Genomic DNA, 23,628 nt, shown 5'->3' on the forward strand with positions numbered 1-23,628 from the left:
ATCTCCAGAACATTAGCCAGCTGGAACAGAACCATCAGAGGAAGAGGATCAAGACTAATTGGGACTGAAATCACTTTAATAAAGTCAATAATAAAACACACCAATAAGCATTGTTCAATAGAGCACACGTATTATGGTTAGATTCTATTAGCCTCGTTTGAGCATCCTGCAAAGCTCCTACTGTAGGAAACAGAATGTGATCTCAAGAGCATCCTGCAAAGCTCCTACTGTAGGAAACAGAATGTGATCTCAAGAGCATCCTGCAAAGCTCCTACTGTATGAAGCAGAATGTGATCAAGAGCATCCTGCAAAGCTCCTACTGTAGGAAACAGAATGTGATCTCAAGAGCATCCTGCAAAGCTCCTACTGTATGAAGCAGAATGTGATCTCAAGAGCATCCTGCAAAGCTCCTACTGTAGGAAGCAGAATGTGATCTCAAGAGCAGGATGGTCCAACGAGGCCAAGACGTAATATTATATTTCCCCTACCTCTAAGACGTTAGTCTGCTCGTCGATGGACACAAATATTTTGTACAAAAGGGTTTCAAAGTAGTCTCCCTGGACCCTGTTCATCACGAAGCCTTCCAGAGGGGGCACTGGGAGATAAAACATAGAATTAATGAATAGATAATATACTGCAAAAAAAACTGTTGGAGTCGGAAGTTTACATACACCTTAGCTAAATACATTTAAACTCCGTTTTTCACAATTCCTGACATTTAATCCTAGTAAAAATTCCCTTGTCTTAGGTCAGTTAGGATCACCACTTTATTTTAAGAATGTGAAATGTCAGAATAATAGTAGAGAGAATGATTTATTTCAGCTTTTATTTCTTTCATCACATGCCCAGTGGCTCAGAAGTTTACATACACTCAATTAGTATTTGGTAGCATTGCCTTTAAATTGTGTAACGTGGGTCAAACGTTTCAGGTAGCCTTCCACAAGCTTCCCACTATAAGTTGGGTGAATTTTGGCCCAATCCTCCTGACAGAGCTGCTGTAACTGAGTCAGGTTTGTAGGCCTCCTTGCTCACAAACACTTTTTCAGTTCTGCCCACAAATATTCTATAGGACTGAGGTCAGGGCTTTGTGATAGCCACTCCAATACCTTGACTTTATTGTCCTTAAGCCATTTTGACACAACTTTAGAAATATGCTTGGGGTCATTGTCCATTCGGAAGACCCATTTGCGACCAAGCTTTAACTTCCTGACTGACGTCTTGAGATGTTGCTTCAATATATCCACATAATTTTCCTCCTCATGATGACATCTATTTTGTGAAGTGCACCAGTCCCTCCTGCAGCAAAGCACCCCCACAACATGATGCTGCCACCCCCGTGCTTCACGGTTGGGATGGTCTTCTTCGGCTTGCAAGCCTCCCCCTTCTTCCTCCTAACATAACGATGGTCATTATGGCCAAACAGTTCTATTTTTGTTTCATCAGATCAGAGGAAATTTCTCCAAAAACTATAATCTTTGTCCCCATGTGCAGTTGCAAACCGTAGTCTGGCTTTTTTGGCGGTTTTCAGTGGCTTCTTTGCTGAGCACCCATTATGTTGATATAGGACTCGTTTTACTGTGGATATAGATACTTTTGTACCTGTTTCCTCCAGCATCTTCACAAGGTCCTTTGCTGTTGTTCTGGGATTGATTTGCCCTTTTCACAACAAAGTACATTCATCTCTAGGAGACAGAACGTGTCTCCTTCCTGAGCGGTATGGCGGCTGCGTGGTCCCATGGTGTTTATACTTGCGTACTATTGTTTGTACAGATGAAAGTGGTATCTTCAGACGTTGGAGGTCTACAATTCCTTTTCTGAGGTCTTGGCTGATTTCTTTTGATTTTCCCATGATGTCAAGCAAAGAGGCACTGAGTTTGAAGGTAGGCCTTGAAATACATCCATAGGTACACCTCCAATTGACTCAAATGATGTCAATTAGCCTATCAGAAGCTTCTAAAGCCATGACATAATTTTCTGGAATTTTCCAAGCTGTTTGAAGGCACAGTCAACTTAGTGTATGTAAACTTCTGACACACTGGAATTGTGATACAGTGAATTATAAGTGAAATAATCTGTCTGTAAATAATTGTTGGAAACATGACTTGTGTCACGCACAAAGTAGATGTCCTAACCGACTTGCCAAAACTATAGTTTGTTAACAAGACATTTGTGGAGTGGTTGAAAAACAAGTTTTAATGACTCCAACCTAAGTGGATGTCAACTTTTGACTTCAACTGAATGTTGTGGGGCCTCTTCACAGCCCTCAGCCAGTTAAAGATGGTCATGTTCTCTCCACTTTCCATCCAAATGGACTTGTAATAACACCATTATCTCACTCAGATCAAGGATCTGCTGCCATTACCCATGATCCCTGGCTGAACAAACCACTAACACAGTATGAGATAAATAGGACCATATGAGGTATGTGTTAATGTTGTCACGATACCAGCATTTTATTTCGATACCAGGTTTAGAATCACAATACTCAATACCAGGTTTAGTATCACAATACTCGATACCAGGTTTAGTATCACAATACTCAATACCAGGTTTAGAATCACAATACTCGATACCAGGTTTAGTATCACAATACTCGATACCAGGTTTAGTATCACAATACTCGATACCAGGTTTAGTATCACAATACCCAATACCAGGTTTAGAATCACAATACCCAATACCAGGTTTAGAATCACAATACTCGATACCAGGTTTAGTATCACAATACTCGATACCAGGTTTAGAATCACAATACTCGATACCAGGTTTAGTATCACAATACTCGATACCAGGTTTAGTATCACAATACTCAATACCAGGTTTAGAATCACAATACTCGATACCAGGTTTAGAATCACAATACTCGATACCAGGTTTAGAATCACAATACTCGATATGATCACGATACCACGGCAAGAAAAGAAGGCATATTAGCCAAAGTCAATCGTTGGGCATCTTGAGTTCAAGATCATTACATTTTACATATTTTACGTCAAAACATTTCAGAGACAGCCATGTATTCATGAATGAATCAATTAGACTTTGTTTTTAACCAATCTAACTACATAACATAATGGTAATCATTTATTTAAATGGTAAATCTCTATTGATAAACTGGGTAAAACAATATTTAGACTAGGCCTATCCACAATACAGGTGGATGCGTATTCCATAGGAGTGTGTGCAGGCATTGACTTAGTGAGCTTGTTTGGGCTGATCGAACGGGGCTACAGATGACCAACAATCTGTTTCTCTTCCATTGAAGACTTATTTCATTTTACTGATTAACAACATTTGCATAGAAGTAGTTTATTTTATTAAAAAATGTGCGCTGTCTCTTCAACTAGTAATAAAGTCATTCACAAGGCAAGAGGAGAGCGGCCCGGAGTCGGTTCGCTGAGGCAATAGATCATCTTTGGGAGAGACGTGACACACCGATTAAGTGAATCACAATTTGGATTCATATTATCACAAACTAAGTACCAGAGGGTAGTGAATTGATGTTCTCTATCTGTCAGCTAGAAAGGAAAGTTGGCCTACAAAGCTGGAAGCTACCGGTATCTTCTTCCATTGTTCTAGCTTGTATGGACATTGTTTTGCGAACTGTAATTAAGTTTCAACATTTCTACATGCCGTGTCGCATTATTGAAGTGTGTTAACTTGTGCAGAGCACGAGTGGGGAGCTAACATGATGCAGCCCAGTCTGCCAGGCTAGCAGTGAGTTAGTGGAGCTAACATGATGCAGCCCAGACTCCCAGGCTAGCAGTGAGTTAGTGGAGCTAACATGATGCAGCCCAGTCTGCCAGGCTAGCAGTGAGTTAGTGGAGCTAACATGATGCAGCCCAGACTCCCAGGCTAGCAGTGAGTTAGTGGAGCTAACATGATGCAGCCCAGTCTGCCAGGCTAGCAGTGAGTTAGTGGAGCTAACATGATGCAGCCCAGACTCCCAGGCTAGCAGTGAGTTAGTGGCGCTAACATGATGCAGCCCAGACTCCCAGGCTAGCAGTGAGTTAGTGGAGCTAACATGATGCAGCCCAGTCTGCCAGGCTAGCAGTGAGTTAGTGGAGCATGCAGGGAGCTCTATCATAAGGGCTAGCAGTGAGTTAGTGGAGCAGGCGGGGAGCTCTATAATAAGGGATAGCAGTGAGTTAGTGGAGCAGGCAGGGTTCTCTATAATAAGGGCTAGCAGTGAGTTAGTGGAGCAGGCAGAGAGCTCTATAATAAGGGCTAGCAGTGAGTTAGTGGAGCAGGCAGGGAGCTCTATAATAAGGGCTAGCAGTGAGTTAGTGGAGCAGGCAGGGAGCTCTATAATAAGGGCTAGCAGTGAGTTAGTGGAGCAGGCAGGGTTCTCTATAATAAGGGCTAGCAGTGAGTTAGTGGAGCAGGCTGGGAGCTCTATAATAAGGGCTAGCAGTGAGTTAGTGGAGCAGGCAGGGTTCTCTATAATAAGGGCTAGCAGTGAGTTAGTGGAGCAGGCAGGGAGCTCTATAATAAGGGCTAGCAGTGAGTTAGTGGAGCAGGCAGGGTTCTCTATAATAAGGGCTAGCAGTGAGTTAGTGGAGCAGGCAGGGAGCTCTATAATAAGGGCTAGCAGTGAGTTAGTGGAGCAGGCTGGGAGCTCTATAATAAGGGCTAGCAGTGAGTTAGTGGAGCAGGCAGGGTTCTCTATAATAAGGGCTAGCAGTGAGTTAGTGGAGCAGGCAGGGTTCTCTATAATAAGGGCTAGCAGTGAGTTAGTGGAGCAGCAAGGGTTCTCTATAATACGGGCTAGCAGTGAGTTAGTGGAGCAGGCAGGGAGCTCTATAATAAGGGCTAGCAGTGGAGCAGGCAGGGAGCTCTATAATAAGGGCTAGCAGTGAGTTAGTGGAGCAGCAGGGTTCTCTATAATAAGGGCTAGCAGTGAGTTAGTGGAGCAGGCAGGGTTCTCTATAATAAGGGCTAGCAGTGAGTTAGTGGAGCAGGCTGGGAGCTCTATAATAAGGGCTAGCAGTGAGTTAGTGGAGCAGGCAGGGTTCTCTATAATAAGGGCTAGCAGTGAGTTAGTGGAGCAGGCAGTGAGTTAGTGGAGCAGGCAGTGAGTTAGTGGAGCAGGCAGGGTTCTCTATAATAAGGGCTAGCAGTGAGTTAGGGGAGCAGGCAGGGTTCTCTATAATAAAGGCTAGCAGTGAGTTAGTGGAGCAGGCAGGGAGCTCTATAATAAGGGCTAGCAGTGAGTTAGTGGAGCAGGCAGGGAGCTCTATAATAAGGGCTAGCAGTGAGTTAGTGGAGCAGGCAGGGAGCTCTATAATAAGGGCTAGCAGTGAGTTAGTGGAGCAGGCTGGGAGCTCTATAATAAGGGCTAGCAGTGAGTTAGTGGAGCAGGCAGGGAGCTCTATAATAAGGGCTAGCAGTGAGTTAGTGGAGCAGGCAGGGAGCTCTATAATAAGGGCTAGCAGTGAGTTAGTGGAGCAGCAGGGTTCTCTATAATAAGGGCTAATAGTGAGTTAGTGGAGCAGCAGGGAGCTCTATAATAAGAAATTGGCTGTGCTGATAGACAGGCCCGTGATCCGTGAGACCCATTTGACAGAAAGTACCGAAAGTAACACATTCAAGCATCAAACCTTTTCTTTCCCCCATGTTCTAATACAGCTCTGTCAGTAGCTACCTGAGATACAGCTGGCATCAGAGATGGGAACATCTAGGTAGATGTACCCCCTGTTGTACAGACCTGAAGGAGAAGAACGAGGTGCAGACAACATCAATACATTACCATGTATGAAAACAGAACTCAAACAGTATTAGGACTAAGGTAAGAGCATTGTGATTTTATTGATATAACGATGTCATTAGAAATATTTCTGTTATGGCAGAGCATTATATCTTCCCCAGTCCCCCACCGGCCCCCAGTCCCCCATCTTCCCCAGCCTCCCACAGGTCCCCAGTCCCCCACAGGCCCCCAGCCTCCCACCGGCCCCCAGTCTCCCACCGGCCCCCAGCCTCCCACAGGCCCCCCAGCCTCCCACCGGCCCCCCAGTCTCCACCGTCCCCCAGTCCCCCACCGGCCCCAGTCCCCCACCGGCCCCCCAGTCCCCCACAGGCCCCCAGTCCCCCACCGGCCCCCAGTCCCCCACCGGCCCCCAGCCTCCCACCGGCCCCCCAGTCCCCCACAGGCCCCCAGCCTCCCACCGGCCCCCCAGTCCCCCACCGGCCCCCAGTCCCCCACCGGCCCCCAGTCTCCCACCGGCCCCCAGTCTCCCATCTCCCCCAGCCCCCCACCGGCCCCCCAGCCCCCACCGGCCCCCAGCCTCCCACAGGCCCCCACCGGCCCCCCAGTCCCCCCACCGGCCCCCAGTCCCCCACCGGCCCCTAGTCTCCCATCTCCCCCAGTCACCCACCGGCCCCCAGTCTCCCATCTTCCCCAGCCTCCCCGTCGTCTCCAATCCTATCTGTTATTCTCTCATCATAGCCACAATGGACCGTAATGACAGGGGAGGCATTTCATCAAACTAAACTGTTTTCCAATAACACCAAAGACACCCTGATGGCTAACGATTACCGTCCACCCACAACACTGTCATTTACCAGCCTGCTGGGGTGAACACACACGAACCAGGGAATAGATAACACTCACTCAGCACCACATTGTACTCCATTGATCCAGCCAGCTGGGGTCCTGAATCAATCATCTTATCAATCGCCTTCCTCTCTGCCACCGAGCAGATCTGAAATCAGACAGGACAGGGGGAGGAAACAGACAGACGTTAGGGGGAGAGAAGGAGGAGGAGAGGAGGAGAGGAGGGAGAGAGGAGGAGAGCAGGGAAACAGGCAGACATTAGGAGGAGAGAATGAGAGGAGGAGAGGAGGGAGAGAGGAGAGGAGGAGAGGAGGAGAGCAGGGAAACAGGCAGACATTAGGAGGAGAGAAGGAGAGGAGGAGAGGAGCAGGGAAACAGGCAGACATTAGGAGGAGAGGAGGAGAGGAGGAGAGGAGGAGAGGAGCAGGGAAACAGGCAGACATTAGGAGGAGAGGAGGAGAGAGGAGGAGAGGAGCAGGGAAACAGACAGACATTAGGAGGAGAGGAGGAGAGGAGGAGAGGAGGAGAGGAGCAGGGAAACAGGCAGACATTAGGAGGAGAGGAGGAGAGAGGAGGAGAGGAGCAGGGAAACAGACAGACATTAGGAGGAGAGGAGGAGAGGAGGAGAGGAGGAGAGGAGCAGGGAAACAGGCAGACATTAGGAGGAGAGAAGGAGAGGAGGAGAGAAGGAGGAGGAGGAGAGGAGGGAGAGGAGGAGAGAAGGAGAGGAGGAGAGAAGGAGAGGAGGAGGAGAGGAGAGGAGGAGAGAAGGGAGAGGAGAAGAGCAGGGAAACAGGCAGACATTAGGAGGAGAGAAGGAGAGGAGGAGAGGAGGGAGAGAGGAGAGGAGGAGAGGAGGAGAGGAGCAGGGAAACAGGCAGACATTAGGAGGAGAGGAGGAGAGAGGAGGAGAGGAGCAGGGAAACAGACAGACATTAGGAGGAGAGGAGGAGAGAGGAGGAGAGGAGGAGGAGAGGAGAGGAGGAGAGGAGGGAAACAGACAGACATATATTGTTTTAAACCATTTAGGTTAGAGACCTCTGGTAATATATATTGTTTTAAACCATTTAGGTCAGAGACCTCTGGTAATATATATTGTTTTAAACCATTTAGGTCAGAGACCTCTGGTAATATATACTGCTCAAAAAAAATAAAGGGAACACTTAAACAACACAATGTAACTCCAAGTCAATCACACTTCTGTGAAATCAAACTGTCCACTTAGGAAGCAACACTGATTGACAATACATGTCACATGCTGTTGTGCAAATGGAATAGACAACAGGTGGAAATTATAGGCAATTAGCAAGACACCCCCAACAAAGGAGTGGTTCTGCAGGTGGGGACCACAGACCACTTCTCAGTTCCTATGCTTCCTGGCTGATGTTTTGGTCACTTTTGAATGCTGGCGGTGCTTTCACTCTAGTGGTAGCATGAGACGGAGTCTACAACCCACACAAGTGGCTCAGGTAGTGCAGCTCATCCAGGATGGCACATCAATGCGAGCTGTGGCAAGAAGGTTTGATGTGTCCGTCAGCGTAGTGTCCAGAGCATGGAGGCGCTACCAGGAGACAGGCCAGTACATCAGGAGACGTGGAGGAGGCCGTAGGAGGGCAACAACCCAGCAGCAGGACCGCTACCTCCGCCTTTGTGCAAGGAGGAGCAGGAGGAGCACTGCCAGAGCCCTGCAAAATGACCTCCAGCAGGCCACAAATGTGCATGTGTCTGCTCAAACGGTCAGAAACAGACTCGATGAGGGTGGTATGAGGGCCCGACGTCCACAGGTGGGGGTTGTGCTTACAGCCCAACACCGTGCAGGACGTTTGGCATTTGCCAGAGAACACCAAGATTGGCAAATTCGCCGCTGGCGCCCTGTGCTCTTCACAGATGAAAGCAGGTTCACACTGAGCATGTGACAGAGTCTGGAGACGCCGTGGAGAACGTTCTGCTGCCTGCAACATCCTCCAGCATGACCGGTTTGGCGGTGGGTCAGTCATGGTGTGGGGTGGCATTTCTTTGGGGGGCCGCACAGCCCTCCATGTGCTCGCCAGAGGTAGCCTGACTGCCATTAGGTACCGAGATGAGATCCTCAGACCCCTTGTGAGACCATATGCTGGTGCGGTTGGCTCTGGGTTCCTCCTAATGCAAGACAATGCTAGACCTCATGTGGCTGGAGTGTGTCAGCAGTTCCTGCAAGAGGAAGGCATTGATGCTATGGACTGGCCCGCCCGTCCCCAGACCTGAATCCAATTGAGCACATCTGGGACATCATGTCTCGCTCCATCCACCAACGCCACGTTGCACCACAGACTGTCCAGGAGTTGGCGGATGCTTTAGTCCAGGTCTGGGAGGAGATCCCTCAGGAGACCATCCGCCACCTCATCAGGAGCATGCCCAGGCGTTGTAGGGAGGTCATACAGGCACGTGGAGGCCACACACACTACTGAGCCTCATTTTGACTTGTTTTAAGGACATTACATCAAAGTTGGAACAGCCTGTAGTGTGGTTTTCCACTTTAATTTTGAGTGTGACTCCAAATCCAGACCTCCATGGGTTGATAAATTGGATTTCCATTAATTATTTTTGTGTGATTTTGTTGTCAGCACATTCAACTATGTAAAGAAAAAAGTATTTAATAAGATTATTTCATTCATTCAGATCTAGGATGTGTTATTTTAGTGTTCCCTTTATTTTTTTGAGCAGTATATATTGTTTTAAACCATTTAGGCTAGAGACTGTGGTAATATATATTGTTTTAAACCATTTAGGTTAGAGACTGTGGTAATATATATTGTTTTAAACCATTTAGGCTAGAGACAAGACGTTTTCTTTGCTGCAAAGCGGCACGCCTGCCTGTATGCCTGAAGTGGTGCTCCATTTTCCCTCTCTGACACTCAGAGGCTGCATGACAGTGACCTTGCAAAGTCTACTCAGACCGGTCTGTGCTTTTGCTAGTATCAGGAAATGAAATGATACAATATATATCAACATTGCTGGCTTTGCAGGCTTCTCCAGTGTAACAAATGTACAAATCGAACAGAGACTCACCAGGATCTCTGCTCACCATCACGGCTAGATTATATATTGTTTAAACTGACGGGTAAATAGACGAGCTCTACCACCACCAGGAAGCTCTACAGAGACTCACCCTGACGTCATCCTCTACAGAGACTCACCCTGACGTCATCCTCTACAGAGACTCACCCTGACGTCATCCTCTACAGAGACTCACCCTGACGTCATCCTCTACAGAGACTCACCCTGACGTCATCCTCTACAGAGACTCACCCTGACGTCATCCTCTACAGAGACTCACCCTGACGTCATCCTCTACAGAGACTCACCCTGACGTCATCCTCTACAGCGACTCACCCTGACGTCATCCTCTACAGCGACTCACCCTGACGTCATCCTCTACAGCGACTCACCCTGACGTCATCCTCTACAGAGACTCACCCTGACGTCATCCTCTACAGAGACCACCCGGACGTCATCTCTACAGAGACTCACCCTGACGTCATCCTCTACAGCGACTCACCCTGACGTCATCCTCTACAGAGACTCACCCTGACGTCATCCTCTACAGAGACTCACCCTGAAGTCATCCTCTACAGAGACTCACCCTGACGTCATCCTCTACAGAGACTCACCCTGACGTCATCCTCTACCACCTCCAGGAAGCTCTACAGAGACTAACCCTGACGTCATCCTCTACAGAGACTCACCCTGACGTCATCCTCTACAGAGACTCACCCTGACCTCATCCTCTACAGAGACTCACCCTGACGTCATCCTCTACAGAGACTCACCCTGACGTCATCCTCTACAGAGACTCACCCTGACGTCATCCTCTACCACCTCCAGGAAGCTCTACAGAGACTCACCCTGACCTCATCCTCTACAGAGACTCACCCCGACCTCATCCTCTACAGAGACTCACCCCGACCTCATCCTCTACAGAGACTCACCCCGACCTCATCCTCTACAGAGACTCACCCTGTCGTCATCCTCTACCACCACCAGGAAGCTCTACAGAGACTCACCCTGACGTCATCCTCTACAGAGACTCACCCTGACGTCATCCTCTACAGAGACTCACCCTGACGTCATCCTCTACAGAGACTCACCCTGACGTCATCCTCTACAGAGACTCACCCTGACGTCATCCTCTACGCCTACAGCGACTCACCCTGACGTCATCCTCTACAGAGACTCACCCTGACGTCATCCTCTACAGAGACTCACCCTGACGTCATCCTCTACAGAGACTCACCCTGACGTCATCCTCTACAGAGACTCACCCTGACGTCATCCTCTACAGAGACTCACCCTGACGTCATCCTCTACAGAGACTCACCCTGACGTCATCCTCTACAGAGACTCACCCTGACGTCATCCTCTACAGAGACTCACCCTGACGTCATCCTCTACAGAGACTCACCCTGACGTCATCCTCTACAGCAGACTCACCCTGCCGTCATCCTCTACCACCACCAGGAAGCTCTACAGAGACTCACCCTGACGTCATCCTCTACAGAGACTCACCCTGACCTCATCCTCTACAGAGACTCACCCTGACCTCATCCTCTACAGAGACTCACCCCGACCTCATCCTCTACAGAGACTCACCCCGACCTCATCCTCTACAGAGACTCACCCCGACCTCATCCTCTACAGAGACTCACCCCGACGTCATCCTCTACAGAGACTCACCCTGACGTCATCCTCTACAGAGACTCACCCTGACGTCATCCTCTACCACCACCAGGAAGCTCTACAGAGACTCACCCTGACGTCATCCTCTACAGAGACTCACCCTGACGTCATCCTCTACAGAGACTCACCCTGACGTCATCCTCTACAGAGACTCACCCTGACGTCATCCTCTACAGAGACTCACCCCGACGTCATCCTCTACAGAGACTCACCCTGACGTCATCCTCTACAGAGACTCACCCTGACGTCATCCTCTACAGAGACTCACCCTGACGTCATCCTCTACAGAGACTCACCCTGACGTCATCCTCTACAGAGACTCACCCTGACGTCATCCTCTACAGCGACTCACCCAGCCGTCATCCTCTACCACCACCAGGAAGCTCTACAGAGACTCACCCCGACGTCATCCTCTACAGAGACTCACCCCGACGTCATCCTCTACAGAGACTCACCCCGACCTCATCCTCTACAGAGACTCACCCCGACCTCATCCTCTACAGAGACTCACCCCGACCTCATCCTCTACAGAGACTCACCCCGACCTCATCCTCTACAGAGACTCACCCCGACCTCAACAACTACAGAGACTCACCCTGTCGTCATCCTCTACCACCACCAGGAAGCTCTACAGAGACTCACCCTGTCGTCATCCTCTGACTCTACAGAGACTCACCCTGACGTCATCCTCTACAGAGACTCACCCTGACGTCATCCTCTACCACCACCCGGAAGCTCTACAGAGACTCACCCTGACGTCATCCTCTACAGAGACTCACCCCGACGTCATCCTCTACAGAGACTCACCCCGAAGTCATCCTCTACAGAGACTCACCCCAACGTCATCCTCTACAGAGACTCACCCCAACGTCATCCTCTACAGAGACTCACCCTGACGTCATCCTCTACCCCCACCAGGAAGCTCTACAGAGACTCACCCTGACGTCATCCTCTACAGAGACTCACCCAGCCGTCATCCTCTACACACAACTCTACAGAGACTCACCCAGCCGTCATCCTCTACCACCACCAGGAAGCTCTACAGAGACTCACCCCGACGTCATCCTCTACAGAGACTCACCCCGACGTCATCCTCTACAGAGACTCACCCCGACGTCATCCTCTACAGAGACTCACCCCGACGTCATCCTCTACAGAGACTCACCCCGACGTCATCCTCTACAGAGACTCACCCCGACCTCATCCTCTACAGAGACTCACCCCGACCTCATCCTCTACAGAGACTCACCCTGTCGTCATCCTCTACCACCACCAGGAAGCTCTACAGAGACTCACCCTGTCGTCATCCTCTACCACCACCAGGAAGCTCTACAGAGACTCACCCTGACGTCATCCTCTACAGAGACTCACCCTGACGTCATCCTCTACAGAGACTCACCCTGACGTCATCCTCTACAGAGACTCACCCTGACGTCATCCTCTACAGAGACTCACCCTGACGTCATCCTCTACAGAGACTCACCCTGACGTCATCCTCTACCACCACCAGGAAGCTCTACAGAGACTCACCCTGACCTCATCCTCTACAGAGACTCACCCCGACCTCATCCTCTACAGAGACTCACCCCGACCTCATCCTCTACAGAGACTCACCCCGACCTCATCCTCTACAGAGACTCACCCTGTCGTCATCCTCTACCACCACCAGGAAGCTCTACAGAGACTCACCCTGACGTCATCCTCTACAGAGACTCACCCCGACGTCATCCTCTACAGAGACTCACCCCGACGTCATCCTCTACAGAGACTCACCCCGACGTCATCCTCTACAGAGACTCACCCTGTCGTCATCCTCTACCACCACCAGGAAGCTCTACAGAGACTCACCCTGACGTCATCCTCTACAGAGACTCACCCTGACGTCATCCTCTACAGAGACTCACCCTGACGTCATCCTCTACAGAGACTCACCCTGACGTCATCCTCTACAGAGACTCACCCTGACGTCATCCTCTACAGAGACTCACCCTGACGTCATCCTCCACAGAGACTCACCCCGACGTCATCCTCCACAGAGACTCACCCTGACTTCATCCTCTACAGAGACTCACCCTGACGTCATCCTCTACAGAGACTCACCCTGACGTCATCCTCTACAGAGACTCACCCTGACGTCATCCTCTACAGCGACTCACCCAGCTGTCATCCTCTACCACCACCAGGAAGCTCTACAGAGACTCACCCCGACGTCATCCTCTACAGAGACTCACCCTGACCTCATCCTCTACAGAGACTCACCCCGACCTCATCCTCTACAGAGACTCACCCCGACCTCATCCTCTACAGAGACTCACCCCGACCTCATCCTCTACAGAGACTCACCCCGACCTCATCCTCTACAGAGACTCACCCCGACGTCATCCTCTACAGAGACTCACCCTGTCGTCATCAACTACAGAGACTCACCCTGTCGTCATCCTCTACCACCACCAGGAAGCTCTACAGAGACTCACCCTGACGTCATCCTCTACAGAGACTCACCCTGACGTCATCCTCTACAGAGACTCACCCTGACGTCATCCTCTACCACCACCAGGAAGCTCTACAGAGACTCACCCTGACGTCATCCTCTACAGAGACTCACCCCGACGTCATCCTCTACAGAGACTCACCCCGACGTCATCCTCTACAGAGACTCACCCCAACGTCATCCTCTACAGAGACTCACCCCAACGTCATCCTCTACAGAGACTCACCCTGACGTCATCCTCTACCCCCACCAGGAAGCTCTACAGAGACTCACCCTGACGTCATCCTCTACAGAGACTCACCCAGCCGTCATCCTCTACCACCACCAGGAAGCTCTACAGAGACTCACCCGACGTCATCCTCTACAGAGACTCACCCCGACGTCATCCTCTACAGAGACTCACCCCGACGTCATCCTCTACAGAGACTCACCCCGACGTCATCCTCTACAGAGACTCACCCCGACGTCATCCTCTACAGAGACTCACCCTGTCGTCATCCTCTACCACCACCAGGAAGCTCTACAGAGACTCACCCTGACGTCATCCTCTACAGAGACTCACCCTGACGTCATCCTCTACAGAGACTCACCCTGACGTCATCCTCTACAGAGACTCACCCTGACGTCATCATCTACAGAGACTCACCCTGTCGTCATCCTCTACCACCACCAGGAAGCTCTACAGAGACTCACCCTGACGTCATCCTCTACAGAGACTCACCCTGACGTCATCATCTACCACCACCAGGAAGCTCTACAGAGACTCACCCTGACGTCATCCTCTACAGAGACTCACCCCGACGTCATCCTCTACAGAGACTCACCCCGAAGTCATCCTCTACAGAGACTCACCCCAACGTCATCCTCTACAGAGACTCACCCCAATGTCATCCTCTACAGAGACTCACCCTGACGTCATCCTCTACCCCCACCAGGAAGCTCTACAGAGACTCACCCCGACGTCATCCTCTACAGAGACTCACCCAGCCGTCATCCTCTACCACCACCAGGAAGCTCTACAGAGACTCACCCAGCCGTCATCCTCTACCACCACCAGGAAGCTCTACAGAGACTCACCCTGACGTCATCCTCTACAGAGACTCACCCAGCCGTCATCCTCTACCACCACCAGGAAGCTCTACAGAGACTCACCCAGCCGTCATCCTCTACCACCACCAGGAAGCTCTACAGAGACTCACCCCAACGTCATCCTCTACAGAGACTCACCCCGACGTCATCCTCTACAGAGACTCACCCCGACGTCATCCTCTACAGAGACTCACCCCGACGTCATCCTCTACAGAGACTCACCCCGACCTCATCCTCTACAGAGACTCACCCCGACCTCATCCTCTACAGAGACTCACCCCGACCTCAATCTCTACAGAGACTCACCCTGTCGTCATCCTCTACCACCACCAGGAAGCTCTACAGAGACTCACCCTGTCGTCATCCTCTACCACCACCAGGAAGCTCTACAGAGACTCACCCTGACGTCATCCTCTACAGAGACTCACCATGACGTCATCCTCTACCACCACCAGGAAGCTCTACAGAGACTCACCCTGACGTCATCCTCTACAGAGACTCACCCCGACGTCATCCTCTACAGAGACTCACCCCGAAGTCATCCTCTACAGAGACTCACCCCAACGTCATCCTCTACAGAGACTCACCCCAATGTCATCCTCTACAGAGACTCACCCTGACGTCATCCTCTACCCCCACCAGGAAGCTCTACAGAGACTCACCCTGACGTCATCCTCTACAGAGACTCACCCAGCCGTCATCCTCTACCACCACCAGGAAGCTCTACAGAGACTCACCCAGCCGTCATCCTCTACCACCACCAGGAAGCTCTACAGAGACTCACCCCAACGTCATCCTCTACAGAGACTCACCCCGACGTCATCCTCTACAGAGACTCACCCCGACGTCATCCTCTACAGAGACTCACCCCGACGTCATCCTCTACAGAGACTCACCCCGACCTCATCCTCTACAGAGACTCACCCCGACCTCATCCTCTACAGAGACTCACCCCGACCTCAATCTCTACAGAGACTCACCCTGTCGTCATCCTCTACCACCACCAGGAAGCTCTACAGAGACTCACCCTGTCGTCATCCTCTACCACCACCAGGAAGCTCTACAGAGACTCACCCTGACGTCATCCTCTACAGAGACTCACCATGACGTCATCCTCTACAGAGACTCACCCTGACGTCATCCTCTACAGAGACTCACCCTGACGTCATCCTCTACAGAGACTCACCCTGACGTCATCCTCTACAGAGACTCACCCGGACGTCATCCTCTACCACCACCAGGGAGCTCTACAGAGACTCACCCTGACGTCATCCTCTACAGAGACTCACCCTGACCTCATCCTCTACAGAGACTCACCCTGACATCATCCTCTACAAAGACTCACCCCGACCTCATCCTCTACAGAGACTCACCCTGTCGTCATCCTCTACCACCACCAGGAAGCTCTACAGAGACTCACCCTGACGTCATCCTCTACAGAGACTCACCCCGACGTCATCCTCTACAGAGACTCACCCCGACGTCATCCTCTACAGAGACTCACCCCGACGTCATCCTCTACAGAGACTCACCCTGTCGTCATCCTCTACCACCACCAGGAAGCTCTACAGAGACTCACCCTGACGTCATCCTCTACAGAGACTCACCCTGACGTCATCCTCTACAGAGACTCACCCTGACGTCATCCTCTACAGAGACTCACCCTGACGTCATCCTCTACAGAGACTCACCCTGACGTCATCCTCTACAGAGACTCACCCCGACGTCATCCTCTACAAAGACTCACCCTGACGTCATCCTCCACAGAGACTCACCCTGACGTCATCCTCCACAGAGACTCACCCTGACGTCATCCTCTACAGAGACTCACCCTGACGTCATCCTCTACAGAGACTCACCCTGACGTCATCCTCTACAGAGACTCACCCTGACGTCATCCTCTACAGCGACTCACCCAGCTGTCATCCTCTACCACCACCAGGAAGCTCTACAGAGACTCACCCCGACGTCATCCTCTACAGAGACTCACCCTGACGTCATCCTCTACAGAGACTCACCCTGACCTCATCCTCTACAGCGACTCACCCAGCTGTCATCCTCTACCACCACCAGGAAGCTCTACAGAGACTCACCCCGACGTCATCCTCTACAGAGACTCACCCGACCTCATCCTCTACAGAGACTCACCCCGACCTCATCCTCTACAGAGACTCACCCCGACCTCATCCTCTACAGAGACTCACCCCGACCTCATCCTCTACAGAGACTCACCCTGACCTCATCCTCTACAGAGACTCACCCCGACCTCATCCTCTACAGAGACTCACCCCGACCTCATCCTCTACAGAGACTCACCCCGACGTCATCCTCTACAGAGACTCACCCTGTCGTCATCAACTACAGAGACTCACCCTGTCGTCATCATCTACCACCACCAGGAAGCTCTACAGAGACTCACCCCGACGTCATCCTCTACAGAGACTCACCCTGACGTCATCCTCTACAGAGACTCACCCTGACGTCATCCTCTACCACCACCAGGAAGCTCTACAGAGACTCACCCTGACGTCATCCTCTACAGAGACTCACCCCGACGTCATCCTCTACAGAGACTCACCCCGAAGTCATCCTCTACAGAGACTCACCCCAACGTCATCCTCTACAGAGACTCACCCCAACGTCATCCTCTACAGAGACTCACCCTGACGTCATCCTCTACCCCCCACCAGGAAGCTCTACAGAGACTCACCCTGACGTCATCCTCTACAGAGACTCACCCAGCCGTCATCCTCTACCACCACCAGGAAGCTCTACAGAGACTCACCCCGACGTCATCCTCTACAGAGACTCACCCCGACGTCATCCTCTACAGAGACTCACCCTGACGTCATCCTCTACAGAGACTCACCCTGACGTCATCCTCTACAGAGACTCACCCCGACGTCATCCTCTACAGAGACTCACCCTGACGTCATCCTCTACAGAGACTCACCCTGACGTCATCCTCTACAGAGACTCACCCTGACGTCATCCCCGGCTCTACAGAGACTCACCCTGACGTCATCCTCTACAGAGACTCACCCCGACGTCATCCTCTACAGAGACTCACCCCGACGTCATCCTCTACAGAGACTCACCCCAACGTCATCCTCTACAGAGACTCACCCCAATGTCATCCTCTACAGAGACTCACCCTGACGTCATCCTCTACCCCCACCAGGAAGCTCTACAGAGACTCACCCCGACGTCATCCTCTACAGAGACTCACCCAGCCGTCATCCTCTACCACCACCAGGAAGCTCTACAGAGACTCACCCAGCCGTCATCCTCTACCACCACCAGGAAGCTCTACAGAGACTCACCCTGACGTCATCCTCTACAGAGACTCACCCTGACGTCATCCTCTACAGAGACTCACCCTGACGTCATCCTCTACAGAGACTCACCCTGACGTCATCCTCCACAGAGACTCACCCTGACGTCATCCTCCACAGAGACTCACCCTGACGTCATCCTCCACAGAGACTCACCCTGACGTCATCCTCCACAGAGACTCACCCTGACGTCATCCTCTACAGAGACTCACCCAGCTGTCATCCTCTACCACCACCAGGAAGCTCTACAGAGACTCACCCCGACGTCATCCTCTACAGAGACTCACCCTGACCTCATCCTCTACAGAGACTCACCCCGACCTCATCCTCTACAGAGACTCACCCCGACCTCATCCTCTACAGAGACTCACCCCGACCTCATCCTCTACAGAGACTCACCCCGACCTCATCCTCTACAGAGACTCACCCTGTCGTCATCAACTACAGAGACTCACCCTGTCGTCATCCTCTACCACCACCAGGAAGCTCTACAGAGACTCACCCTGACGTCATCCTCTACAGAGACTCACCCTGACGTCATCCTCTACAGAGACTCACCCTGACGTCATCCTCTACAGAGACCCACCCTGACGTCATCCTCTAACACCACCAGGAAGCTCTACAGAGACTCACCCTGACGTCATCCTCTACAGAGACTCACCCCGACGTCATCCTCTACAGAGACTCACCCCGACGTCATCCTCTACAGAGACTCACCCCGACGTCATCCTCTACAGAGACTCACCCTGTCGTCATCCTCTACCACCATCAGGAAGCTCTACAGAGACTCACCCTGACGTCATCCTCTACAGAGACTCACCCTGACGTCATCCTCTACAGAGACTCACCCTGACGTCATCATCTACCACCACCAGGAAGCTCTACAGAGACTCACCCTGACGTCATCCTCTACAGAGACTCACCCCGACGTCATCCTCTACAGAGACTCACCCCGAAGTCATCCTCTACAGAGACTCACCCCGAAGTCATCCTCTACAGAGACTCACCCCAACGTCATCCTCTACAGAGACTCACCCCAATGTCATCCTCTACAGAGACTCACCCTGACGTCATCCTCTACCCCCCACCAGGAAGCTCTACAGAGACTCACCCTGACGTCATCCTCTACAGAGACTCACCCAGCCGTCATCCTCTACCACCACCAGGAAGCTCTACAGAGACTCACCCCAACGTCATCCTCTACAGAGACTCACCCCGACGTCATCCTCTACAGAGACTCACCCCGACGTCATCCTCTACAGAGACTCACCCCGACGTCATCCTCTACAGAGACTCACCCCGACCTCATCCTCTACAGAGACTCACCCCGACCTCATCCTCTACAGAGACTCACCCCGACCTCAATCTCTACAGAGACTCACCCTGTCGTCATCCTCTACCACCACCAGGAAGCTCTACAGAGACTCACCCTGTCGTCATCCTCTACCACCACCAGGAAGCTCTACAGAGACTCACCCTGACGTCATCCTCTACAGAGACTCACCCTGACGTCATCCTCTACAGAGACTCACCCTGACCTCATCCTCTACAGAGACTCACCCTGACCTCATCCTCTACAGAGACTCACCCTGACGTCATCCTCTACAGAGACTCACCCTGACGTCATCCTCTACAGAGACTCACCCTGACGTCATCCTCTACCACCTCCAGGAAGCTCTACAGAGACTCACCCTGACCTCATCCTCTACAGAGACTCACCCCGACCTCATCCTCTACAGAGACTCACCCCGACCTCATCCTCTACAGAGACTCACCCCGACCTCATCCTCTACAGAGACTCACCCTGTCGTCATCCTCTACCACCACCAGGAAGCTCTACAGAGACTCACCCTGACGTCATCCTCTACAGAGACTCACCCCGACGTCATCCTCTACAGAGACTCACCCCGACGTCATCCTCTACAGAGACTCACCCCGACGTCATCCTCTACAGAGACTCACCCTGTCGTCATCCTCTACCACCACCAGGAAGCTCTACAGAGACTCACCCTGACGTCATCCTCTACAGAGACTCACCCTGACGTCATCCTCTACAGAGACTCACCCTGACGTCATCCTCTACAGAGACTCACCCTGACGTCATCAACTACAGAGACTCACCCTGTCGTCATCCTCTACCACCACCAGGAAGCTCTACAGAGACTCACCCTGACGTCATCCTCTACAGAGACTCACCCTGACGTCATCCTCTACAGAGACTCACCCTGACGTCATCATCTACCACCACCAGGAACTCTACAGAGACTCACCCTGACGTCATCCTCTACAGAGACTCACCCCGACGTCATCCTCTACAGAGACTCACCCCCACGTCATCCTCTACAGAGACTCACCCCAACGTCATCCTCTACAGAGACTCACCCTGACGTCATCCTCTACCCCCACCAGGAAGCTCTACAGAGACTCACCCTGACGTCATCCTCTACAGAGACTCACCCAGCCGTCATCCTCTACCACCACCAGGAAGCTCTACAGAGACTCACCCAGACGTCATCCTCTACCAGAGACTCACCCCAACGTCATCCTCTACAGAGACTCACCCCGACGTCATCCTCTACAGAGACTCACCCCGACGTCATCCTCTACAGAGACTCACCCCGACGTCATCCTCTACAGAGACTCACCCCGACCTCATCCTCTACAGAGACTCACCCCGACCTCATCCTCTACAGAGACTCACCCCGACCTCAATCTCTACAGAGACTCACCCTGTCGTCATCCTCTACCACCACCAGGAAGCTCTACAGAGACTCACCCTGTCGTCATCCTCTACCACCACCAGGAAGCTCTACAGAGACTCACCCTGACGTCATCCTCTACAGAGACTCACCATGACGTCATCCTCTACAGAGACTCACCCTGACGTCATCCTCTACAGAGACTCACCCTGACGTCATCCTCTACAGAGACTCACCCTGACGTCATCCTCTACAGAGACTCACCCGGACGTCATCCTCTACCACCACCAGGAAGCTCTACAGAGACTCACCCTGACGTCATCCTCTACAGAGACTCACCCTGACCTCATCCTCTACAGAGACTCACCCTGACGTCATCCTCTACAGAGACTCACCCCGACCTCATCCTCTACAGAGACTCACCCTGTCGTCATCCTCTACCACCACCAGGAAGCTCTACAGAGACTCACCCTGACGTCATCCTCTACAGAGACTCACCCCGACGTCATCCTCTACAGAGACTCACCCCGACGTCATCCTCTACAGAGACTCACCCCGACGTCATCCTCTACAGAGACTCACCCTGACGTCATCCTCTACAGAGACTCACCCTGACGTCATCCTCTACAGAGACTCACCCTGACGTCATCCTCTACAGAGACTCACCCTGACGTCATCCTCTACAGAGACTCACCCTGACGTCATCCTCTACAGAGACTCACCCTGACGTCATCCTCTACAGAGACTCACCCTGACGTCATCCTCCACAGAGACTCACCCTGACGTCATCCTCTACAGAGACTCACCCTGACGTCATCCTCTACAGAGACTCACCCTGACGTCATCCTCTACAGAGACTCACCCTGACGTCATCCTCTACAGCGACTCACCCAGCTGTCATCCTCTACCACCACCAGGAAGCTCTACAGAGACTCACCCCGACGTCATCCTCTACAGAGACTCACCCTGACCTCATCCTCTACAGAGACTCACCCCGACCTCATCCTCTACAGAGACTCACCCCGACCTCATCCTCTACAGAGACTCACCCCGACCTCATCCTCTAGACCACCGACGTCATCCTCTACAGAGACTCACCCCGACCTCATCCTCTACAGAGACTCACCCTGACCTCATCCTCTACAGAGACTCACCCCGACGTCATCCTCTACAGAGACTCACCCCGACGTCATCCTCTACAGAGACTCACCCTGTCGTCATCATCTACAGAGACTCACCCTGTCGTCATCCTCTACAGAGACTCACCCTGACGTCATCCTCTACAGAGACTCACCCTGACGTCATCCTCTACAGAGACTCACCCTGACGTCATCCTCTACCACCACCAGGAAGCTCTACAGAGACTCACCCTGACGTCATCCTCTACAGAGACTCACCCCGACGTCATCCTCTACAGAGACTCACCCCGACGTCATCCTCTACAGAGACTCACCCCAACGTCATCCTCTACAGAGACTCACCCCAACGTCATCCTCTACAGAGACTCACCCTGACGTCATCCTCTACCCCCACCAGGAAGCTCTACAGAGACTCACCCTGACGTCATCCTCTACAGAGACTCACCCAGCCGTCATCCTCTACCACCACCAGGAAGCTCTACAGAGACTCACCCCGACGTCATCCTCTACAGAGACTCACCCCGACGTCATCCTCTACAGAGACTCACCCCGACGTCATCCTCTACAGAGACTCACCCCGACGTCATCCTCTACAGAGACTCACCCCGACCTCATCCTCTACAGAGACTCACCCCGACCTCATCCTCTACAGAGACTCACCCTGTCGTCATCCTCTACCACCACCAGGAAGCTCTACAGAGACTCACCCTGTCGTCATCCTCTACCACCACCAGGAAGCTCTACAGAGACTCACCCTGACGTCATCCTCTACAGAGACTCACCCTGACGTCATCCTCTACAGAGACTCACCCTGACCTCATCCTCTACAGAGACTCACCCTGACGTCATCCTAAGCTCTACAGAGACTCACCCTGACGTCATCCTCTACAGAGACTCACCCTGACGTCATCCTCTACCACCTCCAGGAAGCTCTACAGAGACTCACCCTGACCTCATCCTCTACAGAGACTCACCCCAACCTCATCCTCTACAGAGACTCACCCCGACCTCATCCTCTACAGAGACTCACCCCGACCTCATCCTCTACAGAGACTCACCCTGTCGTCATCCTCTACCACCACCAGGAAGCTCTACAGAGACTCACCCTGACGTCATCCTCTACAGAGACTCACCCCGACGTCATCCTCTACAGAGACTCACCCCGACGTCATCCTCTACAGAGACTCACCCCGACGTCATCCTCTACAGAGACTCACCCAGCCGTCATCCTCTACCACCACCAGGAAGCTCTACAGAGACTCACCCCGACGTCATCCTCTACAGAGACTCACCCTGACGTCATCCTCTACAGAGACTCACCCTGACGTCATCCTCTACAGAGACTCACCCAGACGTCATCCTCTACAGAGACTCACCCTGACGTCATCCTCTACAGAGACTCACCCCGACGTCATCCTCTACAGAGACTCACCCTGACCTCATCCTCTACAGAGACTCACCCTGTCGTCATCCTCTACCACCACCAGGAAGCTCTACAGAGACTCACCCTGACGTCATCCTCTACAGAGACTCACCCTGACGTCATCCTCTACAGAGACTCACCCTGACGTCATCCTCTACCACCACCAGGAAGCTCTACAGAGAC

The 23,628-nt window shown here is 52.1% G+C and overlaps 1 protein-coding gene across 3 annotated transcripts in view; it reads right to left on the minus strand.

Annotated features, from left to right (window-relative positions):
• fam91a1 (family with sequence similarity 91 member A1) overlaps positions 1 to 23,628 on the minus strand; it is a 112,769-nt gene that overhangs the window by 48,201 nt on the left and 40,940 nt on the right. For 2 of the 3 annotated variants that reach the window (XM_045695088.1, XM_045695089.1), the window contains exons 7-10: positions 6,611 to 6,701; positions 5,645 to 5,707; positions 489 to 595; positions 1 to 20 (exon numbers count right to left, since the gene is read on the minus strand). The exon at positions 1 to 20 is cut by the window's left edge and continues 19 nt beyond it. In XM_045695088.1, the coding sequence (XP_045551044.1) occupies positions 1 to 20; positions 489 to 595; positions 5,645 to 5,707; positions 6,611 to 6,701 (281 nt within the window). The remainder of the gene's footprint in view (positions 21 to 488; positions 596 to 5,644; positions 5,708 to 6,610; positions 6,702 to 23,628) is intronic. The other variant, XM_045695090.1, reaches the window with a different exon arrangement.

Source organism: Salmo salar, chromosome ssa14 (assembly GCF_905237065.1).
Source record: "Salmo salar chromosome ssa14, Ssal_v3.1, whole genome shotgun sequence".
Taxonomy (NCBI): Eukaryota; Metazoa; Chordata; class Actinopteri; order Salmoniformes; family Salmonidae; genus Salmo; species Salmo salar.